The 27,685-nt window shown below is 40.9% G+C and overlaps 2 protein-coding genes across 6 annotated transcripts; both read left to right on the top strand.

Annotated features, from left to right (window-relative positions):
• The first annotated feature begins 335 nt into the window (after window positions 1-335).
• On the top strand, window positions 336-18,569 carry slc44a2 (solute carrier family 44 member 2 (CTL2 blood group)). 4 transcript variants are annotated; one of them, XM_020084281.2, is made up of 22 exons: window positions 336-511; window positions 6,035-6,083; window positions 6,172-6,245; window positions 6,837-6,921; window positions 7,585-7,669; window positions 7,772-7,891; window positions 7,978-8,038; window positions 8,164-8,290; window positions 10,281-10,364; window positions 10,662-10,774; window positions 10,876-11,007; window positions 11,097-11,196; window positions 12,026-12,118; window positions 12,301-12,385; window positions 13,104-13,366; window positions 13,687-13,781; window positions 14,431-14,534; window positions 14,616-14,689; window positions 14,787-14,857; window positions 14,962-15,050; window positions 15,448-15,532; window positions 17,791-18,569. In XM_020084281.2, the coding sequence occupies exons 1-22, from the start codon at window positions 475-477 to the stop codon at window positions 17,898-17,900; spliced, it is 2,136 nt and encodes a 711-aa protein (XP_019939840.1). In that variant the 5' UTR covers window positions 336-474; the 3' UTR covers window positions 17,901-18,569. The 4 variants fall into 4 exon arrangements, with proteins under 4 accessions (XP_019939840.1, XP_019939838.2, XP_069387010.1 ...); XM_020084279.2 differs by lacking the exon at window positions 17,791-18,569 and adding an exon at window positions 15,812-17,270; XM_069530909.1 differs by lacking the exon at window positions 336-511 and adding an exon at window positions 4,233-4,403.
• Window positions 18,570-19,133: 564 nt separating this feature from the next.
• odad3 (outer dynein arm docking complex subunit 3) lies at window positions 19,134-26,444 on the top strand. Of its 2 annotated transcripts, none has more exons than XM_020084282.2 (13): window positions 19,134-19,300; window positions 19,531-19,652; window positions 19,782-19,859; window positions 20,500-20,691; window positions 20,801-20,902; window positions 21,802-21,927; window positions 22,494-22,616; window positions 22,859-23,005; window positions 23,087-23,247; window positions 23,337-23,493; window positions 24,422-24,571; window positions 25,964-26,051; window positions 26,137-26,444. In XM_020084282.2, the coding sequence occupies exons 1-13, from the start codon at window positions 19,222-19,224 to the stop codon at window positions 26,274-26,276; spliced, it is 1,665 nt and encodes a 554-aa protein (XP_019939841.2). In that variant the 5' UTR covers window positions 19,134-19,221; the 3' UTR covers window positions 26,277-26,444. The 2 variants fall into 2 exon arrangements, with proteins under 2 accessions (XP_019939841.2, XP_019939842.2); XM_020084283.2 differs by having other exon boundaries at window positions 19,136-19,300; window positions 26,155-26,444.
• The last annotated feature ends 1,241 nt before the right edge of the window (window positions 26,445-27,685 follow it).

Here is a 27,685-nt window from a genome sequence, read left to right as displayed (position 1 = left end):
AAGTAAATGTACTTTGTTATAGTCCACCACTGATGGTGCAAACGTGGTGTACTATTTTATAATACATATTTTATGATAAAATGTTCAGATTACAACCAGGTTCTTTACAAACACACGCTCAACACATTCCATTGAAGCTGCAGCCAAACACACGCTTTTGTTACACTATGGCGCAGCGTGATTGGCTGGGGCAGCTGTCATTCACTTGACTCTGCTCTCTGATTGGCTGTGTCTTCTTTCCGTTATCCAGGAATGCTCCGTGCCTATCTCTCTCTCTCTCTCTCTCTCTCTCTCTCTCTCTCTCTCTCTCTCTCTCTCTCTCTCTCTCTCTCTCTCTCTCTCTCTCTCTCTCTCTCCCTCGCTCTCTCCCTCTCCCCCACTCTCTCCCTCTGTCCCTCGGTCTGATCTCTTACTGATGGTCTGTCCCTCCACATTTCCATGGTAACTGTCCTGTCTGAGGTGTGAACAGGGACAATGGAGCTGGACGAGAAGAAGCCTGACGGTAAATACGGTAAGACGACTCCTCATGTCTCCGCGTTCGTCCCCGATCTTTGATTTGAAGCAATGGAAACAATGACTGCAATGGATGGATGGGTGTGGACCTCATGGCTCCTGTGCAGATCCGGAGGCATCCTCAGCCACCACAGGCGACTTGTTTTTCACAGGAGGCCACACCTAGTATCTCAGAAAACGTCTATTAAACTAATATTATTACATTCAACAGTAACCATTGAATTGAGGCATGTTGTTAAAGGGAAGCTGTATTTGACTAGTTTGCCTCATTTTAACAGCCTGTATTTTAAACTATAAAGCTCAGAAAAGTGGATTGTCAATTATCCTACTGAAATATGTGGGTTTAAAGTATATATTATACTACGTATACTATGCACTGCAGAAAAACAACAAATAACACAGAGGAGGAGGAGGAAAACAGATGCACTGATGCTATCTTTTATTTTACCATTATTTCCTGTGGGCTCAAAAACTGTTCTGTGTTTAATAATTGGACATATGGCTGTTTCCTTCACAGACACACAGACACAAACAGAGAGGCACATGCACTTCACATATTTGAACTGCTTTTGTTCATATATTATGGAGCAGCCATTCTCCGTCCCAGCAAAACACATGACTCACCGACGATTGTAATGTGTATCACACACATGCACATTTCCACCACCAGCACCAAGATCTTATCTCTGGGCTGGGTTGTGGTCCATATCCATTGCTTAGTCATGAAGTCTGTAACCAGTGTTATTTTAGGCTTTAATTCTCCCTGTCAGTGTTGTTACATGCAAAGACAGCCATAGGCAGTCTCAATGAGATGCTAGCCACAGTCCTCACACTGGTGTGTCATTACGAATACAACATTAATTCTGGCTGACTGTGGAGTTATTCCCTCTTTCACAATGTGAGATGCTCCCTTCAGCCCACACCCACAATGTTAAGAACATATCCTCTTCAGTCCACCCATAGAGCTCCCACTGAGGACCGTTTCCTTGTTGCTTTCCTGTTACCATTTAAACAGCACTTGTCCCATTACTTCCCCTCCCCCATTACAGCTAAAAGGTCAAAAAACATAGCCCCTTTAAACTGGAGTCACCAATAGGAACACGGAATAGAGATTCCAGCTCACCAGTAGTCTTAAACAGTAGTTTTTTATCAGCAGACTCTGACCTGTGAGCCGAGAGTTTTCCTACAACTGTTGCTGCTTCATTTCCCTCTGTCTCGGCCCATGTGCATGCAGGCAGGCAGGCTGCAGCCTGCACTGTCTGAACTGTGTTCAGCCTTGCCTGCTCTGCCCACCCAGTAGACACAGTCAGAAGGCTTCCAGTCAATATTAAGCTGGCAATCGCTCAGATGCATTACTACACACAATCCACAAGTGCACGAACAAAGACACCACTGCTAAGTGTTTCACAATGACCGCTTGTCATCTGGATCGTGGCTGTTGCTTTGGGAGAATAAGACACAACTGTTGCTGTTTCATCAAAGCAGAGAATGTGATCTGAGCTAGTGGTTCTCAGTTTCTATATATTTAGCTCTTCAGACGAGACTTTAATATCAGCCCTGTTTGTCTTTTAACAGTATCTACGCCAATGACCTCATTAGTAGCAGTCAAGCAGGAGTTGTTGAAGCAGCTGGCAGCCACTTGATACAGAAGGAGACCAGTAGCTTATACAATATTTTCGGAGATTCTAGCGATACCATATTCATTGTTTTTATCTACATTTCCTATATAGAAAGTTAGACTTTTCAGGAATAAGAGCACAGGAGACTTAATGTGCTCCATGCATGGAAAACTTGTGCACGCACGCAGGCCCACACACACACACACACACACACACACACGCACACACACGCACAACCATAGTGGCCACTAACCCATTAAGGTAGTCGGGGAAGGGCTCATCTGATAACCCCTCTGGGCCCATTAGGGAATCACATCAGCCATGACATCATCACTCCCTGTAACACACAACATACACACACACACATTTGTACTTCTGCTTTTGTGAGGAGACTCATTGACTTAATGCGCAATGCCTTACATTTTCCATCACAACTAAATGTCTAAACCCAACCCCTACCTGAAACCTACTGTGTAACCATGAGTCAACACCCAAGTCTAAAAAACAAATCTGGCTATGCAAGGCCCCTGTAGGGTGTAGGTAGGGTGTGTAAACCCAGGGAGCCCAGGTTACCCAATTGCGGGAAAAAGCCTAAAACGTGAACACCTTTTTAAAGATGCTCCTTAGTTCTTTATGTACTGTAGCAAACTGATGTCACTAAAGCACTAAAACATAAATTTTGCACAAACACAATCATGAACAGGACATTTGTTAGCCTGTACGCAGAAACAACAGATCTGCTTGAATGCTTCTCAGCACAGTCAAAGATTGTTTCATGGCACAAAACGGTAAAAAGAGAAATGAGTACGTGAGAGAACTGTGTCTCTCACGTACACAGATGGTCCTACAAATCAAAGGCTGGTGGAAAAATCACTTTCACTGTTCCTGTCAGTGTCAAGACAAATAAAATGTACTCACACGAAGTGATGGCAGAGAGGGGGAGTAAGGACAAGCACTTAACAATTGTTTATGGGTTTCGTTTTTCAGCATAGATTTGAGAGTTGAGTGCAACTTTCCAGATTCCCACTCACAAGCTATAGACGGTGAGGTGGGGCCGCCCACCTTTGATTTGAGAGTGTTATATAAAGAACATAAATGTCATGACGTAGAGCCATCCCACACGGTTGACGTAAGCAACTAGGTGGCTTTATGAGCCTAGTTCAACACATAAATATAGATTTTTTTCATAAATAAAATCCGTATTATGGTCGTATTATTTAGTTTATAGCTTAAAAAATCACATAAATGTGCTGTATCTCTTTAAACAAATAGGATAAAGCTTTTTAATTAGTGAGCCTAAGACAGCAAATCTTGTTCCCCCTACTGCAGCTTTATTATATCGAGTGATATTTAGCTCCTCATACTCTCAGCAAGAAAGCCAATACGTACATTTCTCAATTCGATGTTTATATCAGCGTCACATTTTCAGTATCTGACAGGCGGCAGGTTTAAGAATCTGGTTGGAAGTGCCACTGCTCATGTATGTGGTCAGTAGTTGGTATTTCATGCATGCTGTTGGTCTATCACACGGCAGTGGAGGTGGGCTGAGCAGAGAACTTGTAGGACGATCTTATCTCTGATGTACAGTTCAGCTTGTGTCCGCCAACAAACAAAATGCATTATAATCAAATGCTTGTTTTAGCAATGAATGAAACCAATTCAAGAAAACTCTGTTTGGGAGGTAAGAGAAATTAAGTTTGGATTTGAAGGACTTTTTCGGAGACATCTTGTCCAAGTGCAGTGTTTTGTAGTGTGTGTTTTTTGTTTACAGTGGCCATGTCAAGATGAGTTGGGTTAAGTTAACATAAGATACAAGAATCCCTTATTAGTCTTCAGTGCTGTGTTGGTGGTGTGAGCTATGTTTTGGTCACATGACAAGAGTGAGGCGAGAGTGCAGCTGCTCTACATGCTGCAAACTGCAAAACTGCAGAAACAAGGAAACATACAACACAATTTAGTCAAGTGTATGTGTGTCAACATTTCTGAATTTTGGCTGCAGGATTTTCTCAGGCACCATAAGTCTCTGTTGCATTTGAGCTCCACCCTATCAATACTGCAATTCCCCTGACACACAACGGGCCACGACAGGGACCAATGAGAGGGGGAGTTACTGACCGAGCAGCAGAGTACACTGAAAGAAGGAAGTGAGGAGTTAGAGGTTGGAGGAAGAAGACATTATACAGGAAGGAAGGAGACATAACAACGAGGCACACTGAGAGAGGAATCTATAAAAGTGTCCATGAGACAGAATGGCTAGATACAATAGACAAGGTACTGTAACAGATTTCTTATTAGCAGGAAAATACAGTGACACCTTTCATCCGTGTTTGAAATGTGTGAAGCTCTACATCCTGTGTGTGTGTGTGTGAGTGATGGTTGATGGGCGTAGTGTGTGAGGTAGTGAATATATAGGCAGCAACAACAAACAAGAGAACTTGGCTTTAACTGTAGCATTTAAATAACCGTTTCCTGCTACATCATCATGTGAGCTGTCGTGACGTCTGTAACAGGCAGTTACTGAAATGTGACAGGATGTGTAGTCTGGGTTATTTTACTGGAGCTGGTTAGTTGAGGAGATTATGTTATTGTTTCACTGTTTAAAATTTACTTCTATTAATTGTAATTCAGAAGCCAGTAAATGCGACGCTCCTTGTTGACTCATACATTTAGGTCATGATGATCTCACCTCAGGCAGAGCAGCCACCCTCAGTTGATGTTTCCTCCTCTGCTGCTTCTGAGGTGTTTCCATGGCTGCTAGTGATGTCGACAGGGAGTTCACCATCGCTGGGGAGCAATTTTGTCAGTTGCCATGCAGTTAGGCGAAAAAATCCTTTTGTGCAGGAGATTGTCTTGTCTTTGTCAATACGGGGCCCTACACTTATGTATTGTACTCATGTGTGTCTCAAATACACACAGTATCTGTGTACTCTAGTGCATTCAACATAAGAAATATTTACCTACAATTGTGTTTTCTCCCATGTCTATTTGTTTAATTTTCACACACAAAAAGCACTGCAGTAATTTGCACCAGACTGGGTGGAGGAATGGGCCAGGGAAGAAGTCATTCGTTTTTGGAGCAGATCCAGAATTTGTTCAAATAATACCATTCAATACAATACAGTACAACTTTATTAATCCAGAAAGCAATTTGGTTCAGGAAAATTAAAAGAATAAACAAGATAGAGCATGCACGAACAAACACCCACTAAAGTGATAACACAATAAAACACCTTAAAAGAGTTTAGATACAAGTGCAATGTCTTTAAAAATACTAAATGTCTTTTAAAATTAGATAAGATAAACCTTTGTTATAATAAATACATAAATGACTTAAATTGTTCAGATAGGCATTATCAAGATCCATCTTGATAAAAAAATATTAAAATATCATATGAAAAAATATGTTTGTGATGTTCAGAGTTTGGTGTGTAGGATATTTGGCCTCACCACAGGTTGTGTGTCTGTGTATTGGAGTCGGTCAAACATGTGCACAAACTAATTGACTTACTGACAGTGTTGATTTTATTGAAGCAATTAGGTTGTGCAGCTCATTTAATTTAACGACATTTAGTAGAGCTCATTCCTCCAAAGTCAAACATCCTACACACATCTGTCTAGCTCTTACTATAGAAACATAAAGGGAAAATGGAAGTAGCCTGATAATCTGAACCATCTTGCTGTTGATGACAGTGTTAACCCCTAACCACTGCACCACTGTGCAATTCTAGTCCCTCAAGTGACGCCATAGGATTTTTCTCAACTAGCCTTAATGTTGCATGTGCTCTGTTCATGTTCTGTTCATCTGTTCATGCTCTGTTCAAGAGAGACGTTTATATTAATATCTATAATTGGAGTTTATGGAAATCAAGATTAACAAGTCTGTCGTTTCGTTTCATCCCAAGGTGAGTCCAGGAAGTTTGATCCAAACTTCAAGGGACCGATCCACAACAGGTGAGACATTTGTTTTAATCTCTTCATCATTATTTTCTCTCTCCAGTATAAGACGTGAGTAACAGTGTTGTGCCTCTTCTCTGCTCAGGGGCTGCACAGATGTCCTCTGCTGCATCCTCTTCATCCTCGCCCTGTTGGGCTACTTTGCTGTGGGTATCCTCGGTAAGACGGAGCCTTTATTACTTTAATATTATTTCTCCACTGTGGTGAAAAGCACAGAATCCAGGTTTTTATAATTGTATTCAGAATTTATCATTGTACAATTAAAAGAGCAGTCACTATTAAACTGTGGAACACAACTTGAATACAACAAGGTTTATTCACCAATCATTTTGCCTGTCTTGTCAACAAGGTTGTTTCCAGTTTCTTTATTTGCTGTCCACTTTTATGTACACTGTTTACTTTTATTAGAGTCATAATTCCCAAGATAAACAGAAGAGAAAATGAATATTGTATATGCAGCATAAATCAATTAGGAGTAAATCATTAAAGCACTGTGGTCTGCAGATTGATATGTGTGTGTAACAGAAATTGTTTACATATTTAAGACATAATGCTTTGCTATGAGCTTTCCAAGAAACCAAATGTTATTCCATGTCCTGTGCTGGACTTCGATTTAAATCTTATTTATTGGTAGCAGAAAAAATATTTATATCTACAAATTTGCTTATTCGTCAATAAGAAAGAATATATATTGTCATTTAATTCAATGTTCACATTTGTTCTGTGTGATTTTTCCTCTTCTTTGTGCAGCCTGGTCTCAGGGTGACCCCAGGAAAGTGATCTATCCCACAGACAGCAGGGGGCAGTTTTGTGGACAAGCTGGGACCCCTCTGGAGTGAGTTACATGGCAACATGAATTGAACATTTAGACCCCATTCAGACCTGGTATCCACATCCATCCTGAGTGATTTAATCATGGAAGTTCAGGTCTGAATGCACCCAAATGCGCCCTGAATGCATCTTTATATCTGATCACTCATCCACATTTAGAGGCGGTCTGGGATGCATGTGTCTACATTCTTTTCGCTGTGTAAACACAAATGTATCCTGGGTAACATATGAAAGACCACCTACTCAGCTGACGTCCTCTAACGCGCTACAGTTTAAACATATTTTTACACTTCTACATCAACACTGATCACCACATAATGATTGATACTTTTCTTAAATTGGTGAAATCTTTTTTCATAGCAGAGGTGCGCATTCATTCATTCAGTCCCTCCTGACTCTGCTCGCTCTCTCGCTGGCGCTGACACACACACAACATGACACATACGCGACAGACAAATTAACATAATTTGGTCTCCACAAACACAAAGGATTTACGTCATTATTTGCATACTGGTGATACATTCAGGACACATTTTAGTACAGATTAACTTTACGCTGTCACTTGTGATGGGATCTTTCTGTACTGATTTTAATCCCAGGTCTGAACAAGACCTTATTTCTGATGTTGGTGCAGTAACAGCTTTGTTTCCCTGTTCTTAAACAACAGGAAGAAGCCTCTTCTGTTCTACTTCAACATATTGAAATGTGCCAGTCCTCTGGTGCTGCTGGAGTTCCAGTGTCCCACCACACAGGTCAGAAACAAGAAGCTAATCTTTTTATATTCTGTGCAACTGTCGTCCTGTTTCTAACAGTCATGCAAACTGTCATGACTGTGTGTTGTTATTTGTGTCCAGTTATGTGTGGAGAGCTGTCCTGACAGGCATCTCACCTTGGTGAAAGCCAAGTTAGGCAGCAACGAAGACCATGAATACTACAAACAATTCTGCAAGGAAGGAGTCAACTTTGCTAAATTGGTAAATAATTTGAGTATTCACATTTTTCACATACGATATGACAAAAATATACAAAATTACATGAAAGGCTGTTTTACATTCTACAGAGTCCTCCTGAGATCCTGAGGGATGGCTTGTGTCCAGCCCTGTTGATGCCCAGTAAAGCTTGTAAGTGAGAATTTTCTCTGTGCTTATTCTTCACCCACACATCAAGCTGCTGTGTTCGCAGGTTTCTATTGAAGAAGAACAAATTGAACTTTGTAAACCATGATCATCTCCTCCTCCCTCCACAGTCACCCGTCGCTGCCTTCCTGCTCTGGGAACAATGAAAGGTGGGGTGGTGGTGGTGGGCAATGAAACCTCTTTTGATTCTGGACAAGGCGTCAATATCAATGCCACTGATGTGCTGGAGGCATCAAAGTGAGTATTTTTAACTGTGTGGCAACATATAAAGTATATTCACACGAAAATGTTACAATTTTAGATTCTCAGAATCCTGAAGGGCATAAATGGTTTCTGAAATTAAACAGCACATAATCGTTAGATGTGTGCATGTAGCTTGATGAAATGAGAGAGCATTAGTTGAAAGAAACTAATTAATGACTGTTTTGATCAAGGATCATTCTATCAGACTAATGGTCCGACTAAAAAGCTGTTTAAAGACACCATTCTGTACTCTGAAATCTAAAGGCGGGCATTCATAATCACAGAAATGCATTTAGTTGGTCAAAAAGAGTAGTTCGAGCTCTAGAGTAAAGCTGTTTGCAGGGTTTCCATGAAGTCTTAAGTCTAAAATGTAATAATCTGAATGTTTTACCTTAATATGTGTCAAATATGTTAGAAATGAATGATTCACTCTTAAAAATGTGTTGTATTTTTGAGAGATGATTTTTGGCTGCATGCATAGTTTGTAAGGTTTCCATGTGTTACGATAATGACAAACACACTGTAAAAAAACTACTAACAAGACCAACCTGGAATTAAGACAACATGGAACAACAAACACCCTGGTCAGATGTATCTCAGTTCACTCAGCTTGGTTGTGGGAAAGCATATGGGTAATTAATGTCTGCCTGTAGTTTGAGAGATAACGTTATGTATTTTAGTGTTTTCTCCATCATATCTTTCATACTTGATATATAAACTATCTCCAAAAGTCTTATATAACTTGTTGAGACCTGTGATATCCCTGTGTTCAGATTGGTGGATAAACTGGTTCTTCCTGAACATTCTTGTCCCACATCATACTGTACTGTCAGCTGACAGATAACACATAACATTGTCCTGATAACTCACTGCTCTGATTTGCCATGATATTTAAAAGTCTTTGTGCTCTTAGTTACGCTCCACACAGCTTGTTACAGCTCGTACCTCCTTAGTCCTGCTTTGTTAGTAGCAGCCTGCAGGGTCTTGATGTCAGTGTTTTCTCACTGGGGAATACTCCCTGAATGGTATTCATCAAGATGACGAGTATGTCTGCATGACAATGTTCAAAGGTGTAGATTAAAAGTATGTATCACCAAGTGAAATTACATTTGTGATATGACCAGTCTAATAATAAATTATGAATAATAATAATAATAACCCTATATTGTATAGCACTTTTCATTACAAGTTACAAAGTGCTTTGCATCAAACATTGTGAAACTCTCAAACAAGTAAATGAAAGCCATAGACATCATATTTTTAGAAAGATGTGGGTTAAGAAGAGAGATAAAAGAGTCTGCTGGTCTAATCTCTTCTGGCACATTGATCCAAAGTGTAGGGGCCCGCCCAGCAAATATAACATCATCACTTTTTTTTAATTAATATTTTTTGAAGGGAATGAATTGTAAAACTATATCCCTTATTCAAGCAAATGAAAAGTTTCAAATGAAAGTCATTTTTACTAGACTGCACTGAAGACAGGATTTGTCTCCTCAAAGTACATTTAACATTAATTATTTCAGATGGACAAAATTATCCTTAATTTTCTTAGTTTAAAGTTATAATTTTGTGACACTGACAAAGTAGAAGCTGGGTGTCAGACAAGGAGCTCACTCTGTTAGCATTAGTTTGCTTTTTAAAATGTTTTTGCTGCTGTTACAGTGATGCAACACCAGCATTTATGTGATTAACTATATATGCGCTAGCTTTAGTAGTTTTCTGATAAATGTACCTAACAATGTTTTCACTTAATCTAGCTAGTCATACAGTCCTTTATACATTTCTGCTGATATTACACATACACACTAATTATTATTTAGTATTATTTGTGTTATTTGTGTTTGTGTGTTCAGTTAAAGGCCTGTTTTTGTCTGATGATCTGTTCCAACATGTTTACAGTTTAGGGCTCCACACATGGCTGCAAAGTTAGTTTTGGACACTGATGGTTGTTTTTTTATCTTTATTTCCCTTTTTTTTTTTACAGGAAGTCGAATATGGTGGTTGAAGCTCGCCAAGTGGCCATGAGGATCTTTGAAGACTACACTCAGTCTTGGCACTGGATATTGCTGTAAGTCTGCTCTCTTGCTTATTACAGTTACAGAACAAGTTGTAATATAACATCACAGTCATGGCTGAAATATTTTCAAAAATATTTGTGAAAAAGCATCTCAATGTGTGAGACTGACCTTTATACACAATCCACTAAATATGCATGATTTACCCGGGCTAAAAGGGTTAGAGGTTTTCTGCTACGCTCATCGGCAGCAAATCCTAGAGAAAACACTGGACTGTTGAAACTTGCAGCTCAGAGATTGTCTTAACTACAGTAACATGTGAAAACATCTGATGTGTGCACCCTCTCCAGTGGTCTGGTGATAGCCATGGTCGTCAGCTTGATTTTCATCGTCCTGCTGAGATTCTTGGCTGGTGTCATGGTCTGGATCATGATTGTTTTGGTTATTCTTGTCATTGGATATGGTAAGTCTTCAGTCTGTGAAAATAATAAAGTTTCTATTTAAGATTGCTCTGTGTTTACTGTTATTAAAACAAACCACTAAATAGTTTAACAATGTTTTCAGGAATTTTCCACTGTTACATGGAATTTGCCAGTCTAAAGGGAGAGCCTGGTGCTGACGTCACCATCCGTGACCTGGGCCTGCAGACAGACTTCTCAGTTTACCTGCAGATCCGACAGACTTGGCTGGCCTTCAGTAAGAACAAACATGCTTCCACTACGTAATAAAACTCTTTATTAACTGCTTACAAATCCTTTTAATGTGTTTAATTCTGTGTTTTGCAGTGATCATCTTGGCTATTGTGGAATTCATCATCATCCTGCTACTCATCTTCCTCAGGAAGAGAATCCTGATCGCCATCGCTCTCATCAAAGAGGCCAGCAGGTCAGTTGGTCATTTATTCAAGTTTTGCATGTGCGGCATCTTTCTCTTCTGTTTACTCAGATTAGGTGAAAAAATGACAGGACCAGCTTACTCATTTCAATGCTTCACCAATCTATATTCGTATTGTTTAGTATCACAGCTCTCATCAGTCTTGCATCCTGCCACAGAGGGGAGCTAGTTCCAGCAGCTGGTGGGTGAACACAGTAAATCACTTAACAGCTAAAGAACCAGATATGTCCCTCCACAGACAATGGAGAGCAAAACAGAGCTAAAAAAAGAGAGAGAATATTCAGAAGCTGGCCAGAAACACAACTTCAAAAAAATGATGCTTTGTGTTCTTTCATACAGGACACAGAAGTCATGTACCCCCACTGTCATCAGCTGACAGCCAGCTAATTGTAGTCCAATCCATCACATACCAATCAGTCAATTCCTTGCTTTGGACTCACTCTTGTATAACTGCATTGCTCTTCCCATTTATCTTAGCAAGCTGCGTTGCTTATCCAGGGAGCATTTTACAAGTGGAGCCATCGGTGCCAAGCCTAACTTTATTTCCATTTGTTGCAATAAATGGTTTAATTATGATGAGAAGGTTCCAGTCTGAAATTTAAATGTTGCTCAGTGACTGCTGGATTTGTAAACAGGCAGCTATTTAACACATTTAACATTAAAAATGTTTAATCTCAATGTTTAAAGATTGTTCTGCTGACGCCAAACAACACTTTGATTTGTGTTCTTACATTGGAGAACCTCACCTTCACTGTGAGAGAGAGAGCTAAGCTTCACTTCTTCATTACTATAACACTTGGACCGTTGTTTTCTTTTTCAGAGCTGTTGGGCATGTGATGTCATCGCTGTTCTACCCACTGCTGACCTTTACCCTCCTGGCCGTGGTGATCGCCTACTGGGCCATCACTGCTGTGTATCCATTCAGTTTTCAGAAGATGATTTAAAGATGCTCAAAATAGTTTTATTCTCTAATTTCCCTTTATGCATGCTGCAAGTGTCAGGTATCATTATAAAAAGGAGCAGCTCAGTGATTGAATTGAATGCACTGAATCAGGGATGTCCTCCCCTTGTTGTCTCCTTAACAACTCTTGACAGTTTCTTGTCCACCTCCAATGAGCAGGTGTACAAAGTGTTCAACAACACTGAGTGTGAGTACTCACGAGAGACCTGTGACCCCAAGGTATGTCTCTTTTTTATGTACTTAATAGTAGGAGTGCCAGAGTTTTATATTTGCTTGTATAACATTAGTCATACTTGTAGTCTTACAATATTTATGTATTTTATGGTGAATAAAAGGGATATTGCAGAAATGTATATGCACAATGATGACAACTCAAATAAAAAAAGAATTCAATTAATAAGATGGCACTCGTACATACATTTACATGTTCATCTGTCTGCAGCTACACCCCAAACATATTTAAGAAAAACAACAATAGCATAACTCTTTAGGTTTGAATGATCCATATATTTAATCCAGTAATTCCATCATTTCAAATATTCTAGTTCTTGGTTTTCTGAATATATAGTTTATTCTTTCCAGTCCTTGAATGCCTTTTACATTTGTCTTCCAGTTGTTAAATGAACAGTTGTCCTCATTATCTGCTTAATAGCTGCAGTTCTCAGTGTCCTGTATCTGTCTATTTCTTGTGTGAGTTCAGATGGAGATAAACAATACTACATTTTGCTTCAGGTGCTTGTTTATTATTGTTTACTAGTATTTTCATGGTAGAGGTTATGATTATTTGTGAGTAGGTTTTTATTAATGGGCAGATTTATGGTGTTGCAGCTCCTCCAGAAATCTTGAAAGTAAATTTACATTGTATTTTTGTTGTGATAAAGACCCTTGTGCCTGTCTTCCAATAATCCTGTGGTGCGCTCCTTCTCTCTTTCTCCAGACATTCAACATCTCCAACGTCTCGGCCCAGTGTCCAGATGCAGAGTGTCTGTTTGCCTTCTACGGTGGAGAGACCCTCTACCACAAATACCTTATCCTGTTCCAGTTCTATAACGTCTTCCTGTTCTTCTGGTGCGCCAACTTTGTGACGGCCCTGGGCCAGGTCACACTGTCTGGGGCCTTTGCCTCATACTACTGGGCCTTCAAGAAGCCTGACGATATTCCTGCCTTCCCCATCTTCTCCTCACTAGGACGCGCCCTCAGGTTTGAAGATGGATTTGTACATACATGTACAAACTAGAATGGCACTTAGAGAAAGATCTGTAATTTTGCTTAAACGGTGAAAAGATAAATAATCATACATGTACAGTAGAATATATGTAGTTGAGCATTTAGCCAGTGACTTTCTTATAATATGAAAATAGCAAGTGCTATTACATGAAGGGAGCGATCTGTGTTGCTATGTGGTTTAGTAATTGTTAGTCAGGTTGTTTCAAGGTGACATTCTATGGCCTGCCCTGTATCACAGAGAAAGAGTGTTTGATGCCACTAAACCTCTGTCCCTGTTTCATCCTCATGTATAGATACCACACAGGCTCCCTGGCTTTTGGCTCTCTGATCCTGTCTGTGGTTCAGGTCATCAGGGTCCTTCTGGAGTATCTGGACCAAAAGTTGAAAGGTCAGATGATTTTACATCACAAGGCTGACTTGTACATGGCTGTTGACTTACATATCCCTATCATTATCCAACATTCAATAGATTCAAGAGATCTTAATTGTTACTGTACAGGAATGCTTATTCAGGTAACACACTCTACTTAGAGACATTAAAGTAAAGGATTAAGTGGGAAATAGAAGTTATATATCAGAATAAGAAAATGGTGATAAATCTTAATAGAAGGGAAATTGCGGAGATGTTTTTTTATTGATAATAATACATATTGCCTATATTCATCAGTAAATATTTTTTTTCATCATTTCGATTTTCTTGTTAATCCCATTATTCTTAAATTGTGCTATCTGATGCTTGCAAATATAAAACCATTACTTGGATTAATGCAGGTTTCTTTCATGCATGGATTGTAAAATACCAGGACACACTCTTTATGTAACAATGACTATTACTATTATTGTTGGTGTCAATTGCAGCTTTTTTAAACGTATATACTTATATGTGACTTCTGATGTATTTATAGTAACAGAGAAACAACAGGTTATCAAAGGTGCATGTAACCTGGTTTTTCACAAGTAGGACCTGATAGATCGTCTGTTATTCTGAAGTTGTAAACACATTCCTGCTTTCTGTCATAATGTCTCTTATCCTTCAGGTGCTCAGAACAAATGTGCTAAATTCCTGTTGAGCTGCATGAAGTGCTGCTTCTGGTGTCTGGAGAAATGCATCAAGTTCCTCAACAGAAACGCTTACATCATGGTGAGTTCTAATCTCTGGATACAGCTGCAGGAAAGATGCTGCATCTGGATAGATTTTGATTTTTGGAATTTGTTTTGAAAGATCGCCATCTATGGAAAAAGTTTCTGTCCTTCAGCTCGAGATGCCTTTTTCCTTCTCATGAGGAACATCATCAGGTGGGATTACGTTACGTGTACATCTGTGCACTATTGAAGCTATTCTTAGCCTGGTTCATTTGATGTAATCTCATATTCTGTGCTTGTTTCATCTCAGAGTCGCTGTTCTCGACAAAGTGACTGACTTCCTACTGTTTCTTGGGAAGCTCCTCATTGTTGGCATTGTTGGTAAGGGACTGTGTGTTTTTTAGACCAAAGGTATTTATTTCTAAACAAGTGGAGAGAGATAGCTGTCTGGCTTTCTACATCTCATTATTATTTTCTCTGTGCAGGGATCTTCTCTTTCTTCTTCTTCTCTGGGAGAATCAAAGCAGTAGAGGACGCTGCTCCATCTCTGAACTACTACTGGGTGCCAATACTGGTAAAAAAAAACCTGTTTATTATATATTTTTGTCTTTGTTTGTGTCTTATACGTGTGTTGAACCAATTTTCCGTCCTGAGATGTTCGTATTCTTTGTTTTTTGAATTTGAATCTGTCACATATTCCAAAACGCCATCAACACATCCACTAGCTCACTGTGAATCCTGTGGAGCATCTCCTGCTGTGTTCTCACATGGGCTCAATCGGGCTCAATCGAGCATTATCTGGAGTTTTTACTCGGGACCTGGCAGGAGAAACAGTGAGAGTCCAGAGCCTCTCTCTCAGACATTTGTGTTCTCACATACAGCCCCTCTAGGAGTTCCGTGCATGTCTGAAAGCATTTTATGATTTAAACATACAGCTCATGTCTTGATTGTGTTTGATTTCTTTCACCCAGACAGTGGTAGTGGGATCCTATCTCATCGCCCATGGTTTCTTCAGTGTGTACGCCATGTGTGTGGACACACTCTTCCTCTGCTTCTGTGAGTAACTTTACATTCAGTTGATAGCAAAAACTCTTGCAGATCTTTCTACTCTTCATGATTTCAAACACTGGAACAACTGTCTCAAACTGAGCTGCTGGTTCTGCTTCTTCTTCCTGCCATGTTTCTGACTCGTCTTCTCTTTGTCTCGTTTCCCCCTGTTAATTTCACTTTACTTTTATTTCTACACATTCCCTTTATTCCATGTTTTCATTTCCCCCCCTAATTTCCATTAACCCAATCAAACACACTACAAATGCATCCCCACACGCTGAAAAGGTGAGGACCTGGAAAGAAACGATGGCTCATCTGAGAGGCCTTACTTCATGTCCCCCGAGCTGCATGAGATCCTCTCCAAAACAAAGAGGCTAGAGGAAGATCACGATGGCGTTGAGCAGGCAGATGCCACGAAGCCTGCAGATGAGGTGAAACTGGAGGAGGAGACGCCTCTTCAGCAACTGAAGGATGGAGAGATCCAACTGAAACAGCAGACAGTGCTGAAGCAGGACAACGAAGAGGAGCAACCGCTGCAGTCCAAGACTGACGAAGAGGAGCCGAGAGAGGAGAAAAGCGAAGAACTGACGGTTGATCAACCAGAAGAGGCTGAGAAGAAAGAAGTCGTGGAGGTGAAGGAAGAAGCAGAAAAGCAGGAGGTAAAACCGGAAGACAAGACGGAGGAGGTGACCCCACCAGCTGTGGAGGCTGAGAAAGAGGAGACTGGTGGAAAGGAAGAGGAAAAGGTGGAATCTAAGGAGGAAAATGCTCCCTCTGCACCACAGGAATAGAAGTCAGCAGTAATGTAAGAGAGGCTTGGTAAACCTCAAAAAGAATGAAAGAGCTCTATTCAACTTTGTGACATGGACCTGATAAATGTGCGGCATACACCGAGCTAAAATGTCAAATGTCCTTGCTGTGTGAGCAGGTTGACGCCCGGCCGGAGGAGGTTTGTGTTGGTCGTGTGAAAGCAGGTGAAAAAAGCCCAGTGCATCTCTGTAGCTTGAAAAAAAAAAACGCTCTGTTGTGTTGGTTTTAGAACAGTGTTGGTTTTTATATAGTGAAGATCTGTAGAACATTGTGAGTGCTGAACCTGTGCCTGATTACTGTCACTGATGTCTGTCGTCCTAACCCTGTTATAATGAATGCAATACAGAGCCACACGAGTACAGTCACAACACACACATCTCCACTGTTTACAATAATACCAGCTGACGCCAAAACCTTACAGACATATTTGATATACTGTATGAATATTGGATCTTTTTTTTCTTATAGAACTTGTGTATATACACAGTAGCGTATGCCTATGATGTATTTTTTTGGCTTCAGTCTTGTAAAGATCCTCGCCAAGACGGGATCCCATGTATTGTATTGCCACCTACTTGCCTTGGTATTTCTTGGACTGGCGTTAAGTGCTGTGGCTGCGTTACCATGATGACGCAGCTGTCACAACCTCTCAGACTCCGTGGAACCCAGCGCCCCCTGTTGTTTACTGACCATAACTACCTGGCTCTGTCCCTGTCCTCTGCCTCTCTCTCTTTCTCTCTCTTTAAGTGCTGCATGGTGTTGACTTGACCTCCCGAATGCTCTTAACTAACATCTTAAGTCTCTGGATGCTTTTGTACCTTTTTCTCTTGATTGTCACCTTGTGAAAGATGTAAGTTGATTTTCCACTGAAATGAATGATGACATTCCATATTTATTGGCTGTGAATCTTGATTAAAGGTGATTGTATTATTATCATAGTGGTTCTGTTATGGTGTGTGTGTGTCAAGGTGAGTTGGTGTTTGGAAGCAGTTGAGTTCAGACCTGGCATTAACACATTTTAGTGTCAGGTGTGAACGGAGGAACTTAACATTGTCCACTTTGGATCTCTCAGGACATATGTCAATAGCAGGTCTGAACAGGGCCTATGTGTCCAACATAATCAGACAGGGCTGACTTTGTCTTAATGGGGCACTACAAGAATCGTGATATCAGAAGTACAACTGTGTAAAACAGTTTCTGAGTGTTATAAATAAACTTTATCTTATCTTTGTAACAGAAATAATCTAAGCCTCTGGGAACCACTAACTTGGAGCTTTATTTCATTTTATTTAAAGACTAACTTAAAACCACATGATTAGTTGTTTTTTCCTTAACTGCTTGAAGACAAAGCTGATTTTTATATAGACAATACATATGTGCAAGCATGGGTAAATGGTAGTCTTTGCATGCTATTGGGAAAATGTTCCTCATCTTCCTCTGTCCGCATGTCACAGTGGAGGACATGGAGCGCAATGATGGATCAACAGAGAGGCCATATTTCATGTCGCAGAACCTGCTCACCATCCTGAAGAAGTCCAACGAAGAGTACAAGACTGTAGATTAAGTCACAGCTGTGTGTGTGTGTGTGTGTGTGTGTGGTGTCTGACTGAAAAGACGAATGATAGGAGGAAGTGCCATTTTCTGTGCTACATAAAGGTACAGACGTTTTGCTGTCAAATGAGATTGATTTTTTAATTCTGTAAATTTCTGTTCCTTTGTTGTTCTTGCGAAGCTTTGAACCCATTGTCTCCTTGTACCTGAGAAACAATTGTGATTTTATCACAGAAGGAATTTGGGAGTTTGCGTTTCAGATGATAACTGTCAAAATAAGTTTGCCTATAAAAAGGTTTCGGTATTTTTTGTTTCTTTTTGTGTGTGTATTCTAGATTATATATGTTTCAGTGACGTCTCCAGTTTGTTGCTGATTCAACCTGCTGATGCCAGAGTAAAGTTTTGCTTTATCAGTTTTACTAAGCATATTGCACTGTACAAAATTAACTCACCAAGGCACAGTTGCTAAACAGCCGGCAATTTAAATCTTAGTATCATGCCGAAAGAGATTATAGATGACGCAAGGTGATTTATAGTTCTTATTTTTAAAGCTTGCGTTCTATTTTGTTCATTATCTCCACTGAACATAAACATATCCATGGTTATCATGCAAATGTTACATTGATAAATGTTTTGCACTGCCTCTCGTATTGTTGTCATCTAATAAAAGTCTGTGTTGCCATGCCAGTGTTCAAAGAAAAGGAGTTCATTGCTTCTAAGTTAAAACTCACAGTATAATAAGTCATGCAGTTTGTTTTGAACATCATGCCTAACCCTAACCCTGGGAGAAATCATTTGATAATACTGGAAAATAACATTGGAATAGAATTTAAAAAAGAAAAGGTTGTGTGCATGAAGTAGAGTTTGAAATATAAGAGCATTTAGAACACTTTATGCCTCCGCTCCAGGGACAGCAGTGCCCAGAGGCATTTTATTAAATTCCTACTTCTGGTCAGGCCTTTATGTTTTTATATTGTTAGTATGAATATAATATTTTACAGTGAAGTAGCATGCCTGGTTTGACATTAAATTATATGATATAAAAAGTTTAGTGCTGAGATTAAATTATAAAAAAAAGTATAAACATAGTCCTACGATAATGTTTTCTATTTATCACACACAGTAAAAACATAGTCAGTGAATGAAAAGTGATTAAAGCCAGTGTGGGGACAGTAAATGAGATTAAAGGTCCAGTTTTTATTTTTCATGAATGGCTCCACTTTCCAACGCTGAGCCTCTCTTGTGTGTTGACAGGTTGCTAGGCAACACTGTGTCCAGGTCAGGCTAACGCTGGACATGCTGGTGTAGTGAGGGAATGAGCAGCAAGAGACATCATGTCTTTCAGCGGGGACACTCTGAAACCTCCGCTGCATGAGCAGATAGCGGAGATGCAGCGTAAAATACAACTGCTGGGTGAGTTTGTGTTTCTAAGTCTGAGCGTCGATCTTAGCTGATGCTAAAGCGCGTGCCAGCTAGCAGCCGTGGTTAGCTTGATTCAGCCATATGATGAACACGTGACTGTGTGGGGAGCCACTGTAAACATGTAGCTAAACCAGAGAGACTGAGATCAGAGCTGGAAATGAATAACAATGAGAAGTCCATGTCTGTGTGCTGCTGGAGTAATGACTCACTGTGTCCACTAGAGCGCGACAGAAGCGCTTTCTATGAGAGCTCTCAGTCCAGCATGAAGGAGAACTCGGAGAACATCCGGGTGCTGAGGCAGGACAACAAGAGGCTGTACAGGAAGCTGGCAGAAGTTCACACAGTGAGTGGACTGACTCAGGTTCATCTGTCAGCGCTGATTTATCTGCGTTGTCCTCTTTGATCACAATCAAACCCCCATAAAGATGATACCTCACGTGGCAGTAACACTTCGGTGGTTTACTTCCTGCAGGGAGATGATCATGTCATTAAAGAGGCCTTTCACAACAGAGGCATGGAGAAGAGCGCCTACCGCAACATGTCAGGCAAGGTGAGAGGAAGCCCGGGGTGCTCACACATCCTGCCAAACCTGTTACAGCCATTGGAAGTGTGTGGATTGTGTTTCATCCCCTTCTGTAAGTCGCCCTAGTGAACTTCAGTGTGTGTTTTATTTGAGATGAAGCTCACTGTCGGTCAGAAGCTGTGCAGAATGAAAGCTATGCTCTCTCCTACTGAGAGTGCATACAATATTATAACAAAGCTTGAAATAACTTGCCACTTACAGTTTACCTTATATTGTGATTTCCTTCATTTTGAAAATGTTATAGAGTTTATAGAAGTCATTTTTTTGTCCAAGTTTGAAGTTCAGGGACAGTGCACTGCAGTGTTTTTAGAGCACCTGCCACATTCAAGTATTCAAGAAATTCAAGTAACACAAACATGTTTAGAATTCAACGAAAGAGGTCATGGTCAAGACGTCATTGTACACTCAATCATGAACCCTGCGTCATTGTAGAAGAATAGAAATGGGGTGAAATGTGTCAGTATTGGGCCCACCATTACATTTTAGCTTTGTTCCAACACAATTTAAAATCCATTATATCCTCAGACAAGATCTCTCTTCCTCTCCCTGTCTGTTTCCCTGCCTCTGTCTGCTCACTAACACTTTTCTCTTTACTGCCTCTCCTCAGGCCGCTGTGACAACAGTAGATCAGAGGGTGTTAACTAAGAAGAAGCGTCTCAATGCCCTCAAACACACCACCCAGACCTACCAGCAGCGCCTTGAAGAGCTGAGGGTGGATCACCAGAGACTGAAACCTGAGGGCAGCCGTGGAGCTCAGTCCTCTGACGCTCGCACCCGGAAGAAAGAGGAAGATGCCATGGTACCTAGCCCTCAATCTCATGTGGAGATTCTTATTCTAATATTATTTCTTCCTGGTGACAGATGAGTCCAATCAGAGATAATTAAAAATGTTGTGTGTGTGTCTTCAGAACCTGCGGGCACTCGAGAACAATCTGGAGAAGACAAAGTTTAAGTGCAAGGAGGCTGAGAACATCACGACTAACTATCTGAAACTCAAAGGTCACCTGCAGGTTTGCCAAACATTCACATTTTGAGCTTTAAAATAATGTTTTGCACCTCAAACTCACACTTACCTGCTGGAAATGTTGCTGTAGTTTTGTTGACACCACTTTGTGGCTCAGGAGGGAGATATGGTTGTACACTAATCAGAAGGCCGGCACCTCCACTCTGCACTCTAAAGTGTCCTTGGGCGAGATAATGAACCCCAAATTGCCCCTTGATCACAAAGTCAACAGTGTCAGAGGCACTGTGTATAGAATCACTTTATGAATGTGTGCGTGAATGCAACTTGTAACACTTTGATTAGTTGGACATTTACCAGTGTTTTCCCCAGTGATTTGTGTCTGTTACCTATTGGAGAGATTATTTTGCAGTTTATGAAGCCATTTTAACTGTAGGCGCAATATGTTAATTGTACAAATATGGTAACAGTGCATTAACTGTCAGAGGATGAGAGTGACAGTGTTTACCACACAGTCTGCTAATGAACTCATTCAGGTATTATTCACAGAAGCCAGTGGTTGCTTGGTGTTGTGCTGCAGTGCTCTGCACGGTAATGGCCTGTGCTATGTGTCTGTGATATCGTGAGAGAAGTGAGACTTTCACAGTGGAACAGTGCGTCTTGGCCCAAACTCACTTTACAGAAACTTGTTTCTTGGATACTTTCACTCCTGCTCCATATTCACACTTCAATGTCTCATGTGCATTTTCAATTTTAACCATGTGGCTTTCAGTTTAATATGTATATAGATAAGGCTTTATTTCCTAGATCATGTAACAATAAGCCAGTAATGGAGCAAACTGGAGCATTTGACTTTCCTCATATAATGGCCTCCTCTCGTTCCCTTTTCGCATATTCCCTGTCTAAATGTTCTGTCCCTCACTTCTGTCCCCACTCTCACCAACTCAGGATGAGAGTCTGACTTTCCAGGGCCAGCTGGACAGTCTGGAGGCAGAAATCCTGAAGCACAGGAAGGAGCTTCACAGCCTGCAGGTCATGAACAACGACACCCAGCTCTCTAAAGAAGCTGCTAAGGTGACCTGTGACCCCCTCACAGAGGGACCACTCCCTCACCACTACTGTCATAACACATAACACATGAAGTTATATGAGTGTGGTTGCTACAAGGGCTTTTTCAGTTTTTATTGCCTCCACCAAGGAGGAGGCTTTCATTGCTGTTGGTTTGCGAGGCAGCAGGATTATTGACTTACTCAAAATCTGACGGAAATTTTGTTGAGGGATGGGATGTGACCCCATAAAGAAATTTGGAGTAGATCCGGATGAATATCCTCTCTTTAACATGGCGAGATAGGGCGTATAGGTGTGTGCTCTCCAAGCACCCTTCCATTCACCTGTGACCTTTTTATTTTGTTCAAAACAACTTAAGACTTCACATGTAGTTCACATCACTACACATTCTGCAAACCCCAAAACGACGACTTCTCTGTCTCCTCCTTTCTTCACTGTCAGTGCACAGCTCAAGCTCATGGTGGGTGAAGGTGCAGTGTTTGTTCACGCAGCCTCCTACATCCTCATCACTAATGCACTGCTGTCCCAACGTGTTTGTTTCCTTTTCTCCTTCCCTTCCTTTTCTGTGCTAGGCTGAGTTACAGCAGCTGGAGGAACTGCTCTACAAGGAGCGCAAAGAGAGAGAGTGTATTATCGCCGGCTACAGGAAAAAAGTTGAGGAGCGCAAAGCCCAGGCTGAAAAAGTCGATAGAAGGGTAAGATACACACGGTGGAACATACTGTACAGAAATATTATTCTAGTGTCTGTTTTTATTTAGATTTTGTTCCCTTCTTCCCTCTTTTGATCAAAGACTTTATCACTGACCATGTAATTAAACATGTAACACTCTATCTCTGCTAAAAAATATGATTTGCTTCATAACAGAGACATTGTTGTTGGTGAAGATGAGTAATTTACATTTACACTGGTGGTAAACTTTGCTCCCTGCACACCCAGAGAACAACTATGCAGCCAGATGAACTGAGCAGTGAGGCCCCGCGCAGCACCACCAGGATGGCAGGTGATGAAGAGGAGAAGGTCATGTCCACTTTTGAGGAGGCCTTCCAACGCATCAAGGAGGCCACTGGAGTCACAGACATACGGGTGTGGACGTGAACAGAAAAAGAATCATTATTTCTGCTCTGAAATAATTCATAACTTCATACTGGTTTTCTCTGTGTGTAGGAGATAGTGGAGCGCTTTACCTCGCAAAAGGAGACACAGCAACATCTGGAGAACCTGATGGGAGAGAATAAGAAAGTCCTGCAGCAGCTGAAGGAGCAAACGGAGCTGCTGAACCAACAGTTTCAGGATATGAAATATTCGGGAGAGGCTAAACTCTCCGGGTGAGACAACGAAACAGTGATAGAGGAGACAAAGGTGTTAGTGTATGTGGCTGTGTGATGCATAATGTCTCCATCTGCTGCTTTCATAGTGACCAACAGATGCTGGAGGAGTGCGAGCAGCGGCTGCAGGCTCAGCAGCAGAGGTGCCGGGCAGCTAAAGAGAGACTGGATTGGCTTGTTAAAACGCTCAGCACCATTCGAGCCGGAGTGGAGCACCTGACAGACAAACTTCAACACATCACACTGGTGAATATGATCTTAATAAAACATGAGGGCACAGAGAGACTTTCAGGGATGTGCTCTCTTTTCTCTTTAACACTGGAAAGATGAGCTGTCCTGTCACGGTCACACATACACAGATGTGTCGGTGGAGAACCTTCGCCTCTCGTTCATTTGCTTCCTGTAGCGAGGCAAATCACAGCATGGAGTTCAGCTGTGGTGAACCTCAACCCGTGATGTTCGCTTTGCTGTCATGTGTGACCATGCCCACACAGAGGAAAAAGGAAATGACTACATTCATTTCTTGACTAGACTTCTCCCCCTGGGTTGTGCCTTGACGTTTCAGATCCAGGATCCCGGCTTCAGCCGCATTCTGGATTGTTGAGGCAGCTGCTTATGTGATAATTGCAACTAGCTTGTTGAGATATACGTTGTGTCTGTCCACATATTCTACTATTACTGACCATAGACCATACACTGCTCTATCTTTACAACTGTCATTGATGTTCTGCCTTCCATGTCCTCTCTCTCTCTCTCCCTTCATCTCTATCAGACATTTCCCTTTGTATAAATGCTTGAAACATTTAGACACCTCTCCATTTGTCTTAGACACTTGATTTTCTCATAAATGTTATAAAAAAATGTGTGGGTGTTCTCTGTTACACTCAACGTCTATTGCACTTGTGGACATCCTGGGAGAGGGATCCCTCACTTGTGACTCTCTTTGAGGATTCTTGAATGTTTTCCCTGATAAAAGTGTTTTTTTTAATAGTTTTTTTTCACTCTAGTCAAGAGTTTAAGACAAAGGATATTACACCTTGGACAGATTGTTCTGCCCTCTGAAGAATTTGGATGTATTGACTCCCATATGTTGACGTTATGATACGTGTGATTTTACGTATTTTCTCTTTCCGGTGACAATCAAACTTATGTTGGTTCTTTCGTTTCTCTCCAGGGCGAGGACCAAGTGGCGGAGGTGTCCCCAGACTCGGATGAGTATGTGTTGTTGCTGATGACCCAGTGCGATCGGAAGCTGATGGTACTCCAGGACGAACTCCAAGGAAAAGATCTCGCTGGTATTATGAAGGAGATGGAGGAAGAGGAGGTGAGACAACAAACTGTCAGGCTGTTTAATGTCCAGCTTCTCAGAGTGGTTGGTTCACTTTTCACAGGTAGTTGTTGAAAACACAGATTCAATAACAGGTGTGCAGGAAATACACGGGCAGGTCCACAGATGAATCACACTGAACATACTGTTCTCATTAACACACACTGTTGGCACACATTACACATAGCGCTGAACTGAAAGCCCATGTGATCAACATGTCACCTGTCACTAATACATGGCTTTACAACCAATGATACTGAAACCTTTGAGAATGCTAGTTGGTGTAAAACATTTATTTAGTAAAGGACCTGATGTTAGAGGGAGGGGTTCTCTGGGAGGACGTTGAAAAGAATGATTAAATTAATAAACGTCTAAATATTGTCTGTTATAGGAATGTTGGTTCTCTAAGGTCTGAATGTGACGGCATGAGGCTGTTTAATCAATTCCTCAGTCAGCTCCATCACACCTATGTCAAACTGCTGCTACTATAACTACAGCAGCTTGGAGGATGTTCATCTCCTGGTGGACAAGTGACAAATTTTGAAAAACTGCATTAAGTCAAATCTGGGTTATTTTTAAATGGTTTATTCATCCAGCCTTTTCTGTCTCTTAATGAAGTAGAGATTTATTTTGACCAATTAAATAATTAGAATGACGCTCAGAGCAAATAGCTTCACCAAAGCCTAACAGTCAAAATTCAAACGGCCCCAGGTTGCACACACTCATAGGTGTTAGTCCCCTAAATGTTCCTGGTGTTAAAGAAAATGGAAAAGATAGTGACCCTAAAGAAAGCCCACGCAGTGCAACATATGAACACAGCATGGCTGAGCATGTATGCAGACATGCTGCTGTTCTTTCACATCTTATCTGAATGGAAAGGCAACCTGAAGTGTTTGTTCTTGATTGCTAACACTCGGCAGCACCTTCACTGTTTGAGAACAGGGGATATCAGCGTGTACCATAGGAAAACATGCAACAGTCCCCTGACATTGACTGTTTTAATCTCAGGTCCGTTTTTAAGAAGGTGTAATCTTTAGAACTGACGCAAACTCTGAGCTGATAATTTGAAAATCACTCCAGCTCTGTTTGCTTGACTGCTACTGTTGAGCTGCAGGTTTGAACGTTAGATCTAGAAAAGTTTGGCCCGTTGGTCGTCTTAGCTTTTACATGATGAGAACACAGTAACCAAAATCACACCAGCACTCATGCTAATACTGGTTGAATGCAATTAGGGCCATGTAAATTAACTTGCATTGATAACCGAGAGATAGATAATGATGAGATGAGAATATGATAAATCTGAAATTAAGTCCTTAAAGGTCTAAAGATAAATCTATTTGCAAAAAAAATTAATTTTTGCACCATGTGTCTGTGTGTTGCTCTGAGCAGTTCCACGTCAGGATTGAGGGGAAACTACCAGATTACAACACGCGAGTCAAGCTCCCTGAGGACCAAATACTGGACCTCTTCAATGATGGTGAGTCAAGAACCATAGACAAACACACACACACACGCGTACACACCCACACACACACACAAACTTTTCGCTTTTTAAAAAACAGTCGCTGTTTGTGTCTCAGAGGAGGAGAGTGAAGAGGACGACACTGACATCATCTCACGTGAGGCGCTGAAGCGTCAGTCTCAGCTGATCATCGACGCCAAGTCCAAGAAGAAGCCCTGGAAGAAGAAGGGAAAGTTCTGATCCAACAGCACAACCTCGAGACTCAAGAAAAACAAAACCAAAAGAACATTAAAGTGAATAAAGAGCTAGAGTTGAGAAAATGTCCAATTACTATTTGAATCATTTAATGTTCCAGTCGTTTGTTGCAACAAGGATTCTTGCATTTCAAATAAATTTTGAAAACACAAATTTATTTTTAGGCTTCTTTGAAAGATGAGCCCAATTTAACAGCTTTTAGACATTAGATTTTTATAGAATGAGCCATTGAAGCTGGCTACTTGCTGTATAAGTGGATTTATTGTGACAACAGTAATGTTCTCTGTCAGGTGTCACTGTTGTACCAACACCATCACGCCACCTTTTTTTTTTTTTTTTCCAAGGCTCAGATTTCCACCCTGCAGCCTCACAGAAGTAAAACCAATCACAGTACGCTTCCACTTATTTTGAATAACTCCTGTTTTAGGTGACCTGTGCCAAAAGGTTTTCTCTCTTATTGTCTTGATTGAAACCTTCCCATTGTGAGCTTAGGTTTTATTTTCATACATGATGCCCCGTGGTCCTCAGTGTGCAGAAAACCAACACCTGTGACGAATGCAGCCTTTGTTCATGGGTGAATCACTGCAAAACTAAAGACGCTCGTGCTTTGTTTTGTTGCAAGACATGACACAAAGCTGCTGAACTCTCCTGTGTGTGTGACGCACACGTGCAGTGTCAACACCTGAACTATGTCTGCCATGTCAGGAATGGGTTCTGCCTCTCTGCACCAATGCTCTGTGGTTGTTAAGATGATCGTCCTGTTCTGAGACTGAGCTACTGGCATAACATATCGTCATACCTGCAAATTAGAGGTTAAGCACTGTGGTGTTCTCTCTCCCTCTAATTGTGACATCACACAGATTGTATTGTCAGGAGCAGCTGTGGGTGTAGCTTCATAAGCAGCTGGATTCAGGTCAGATTCCTAAATGGATTTTTCCATGTGATACACAATTGGGTCTTTACTTTCCACTTCACCATCTACATTTAACACGTTTAACCTGTAAAAGGTCCAGGTTCATAGTAACCACCTGGATTTGACCTATATGAGGTTTTGAGTATCATCAAGGACAGAGATTTGTGATTTGTGTTTATGGTATGATACACACACACTCTGATGCTGACCCCCCGAACCCACCAGTCTCCCATTACCCATCAGGTCTTTTCCCACCATCAAACATCCTACTATTTTATTCTTGATTTAAATTCTGTGAGTGTCTATTTTTATTCTATTCATTTCTAATTGTCATTTCCCCTCAAACAAATAAATCTATGAGCTGTTAATGTATTTGCATATATTTTACTTCTACAGGCTCATTTTACTGTATTATTACACTCATCTTTATTCCTCTTTGTTGTTTCACTTATGTCTGCTTGTATATATGCCTGAACTATTG

This window comes from Paralichthys olivaceus, chromosome 8 (genome assembly GCF_024713975.1).
Source record: "Paralichthys olivaceus isolate ysfri-2021 chromosome 8, ASM2471397v2, whole genome shotgun sequence".
Classification (NCBI taxonomy): domain Eukaryota; kingdom Metazoa; phylum Chordata; class Actinopteri; order Pleuronectiformes; family Paralichthyidae; genus Paralichthys; species Paralichthys olivaceus.
The sequence above is the reverse complement of the archived record's forward strand: the minus strand, read 5'-3'. Positions and strand labels throughout refer to the sequence as shown.

Coding starts and splice junctions, on each gene's coding strand:
- slc44a2 (XM_020084279.2), top strand. CDS start 475: ATGGAGCTGGACGAGAAGAAGCCTGACGGTAAATACG. Junction 6,922..7,584: donor CAAGCTGGGACCCCTCTGGA/GTGAGTTACATG, acceptor CTTAAACAACAG/GAAGAAGCCTCTTCTGTTCT. Junction 7,670..7,771: donor TCCAGTGTCCCACCACACAG/GTCAGAAACAAG, acceptor ATTTGTGTCCAG/TTATGTGTGGAGAGCTGTCC.
- odad3 (XM_020084282.2), top strand. CDS start 19,222: ATGTCTTTCAGCGGGGACACTCTGAAACCTCCGCTGCATGAGCAGATA. Junction 20,692..20,800: donor AGAAAGAGGAAGATGCCATG/GTACCTAGCCCT, acceptor GTGTGTCTTCAG/AACCTGCGGGCACTCGAGAA. Junction 26,052..26,136: donor ACTGGACCTCTTCAATGATG/GTGAGTCAAGAA, acceptor TTTAAAAAACAG/TCGCTGTTTGTGTCTCAGAG.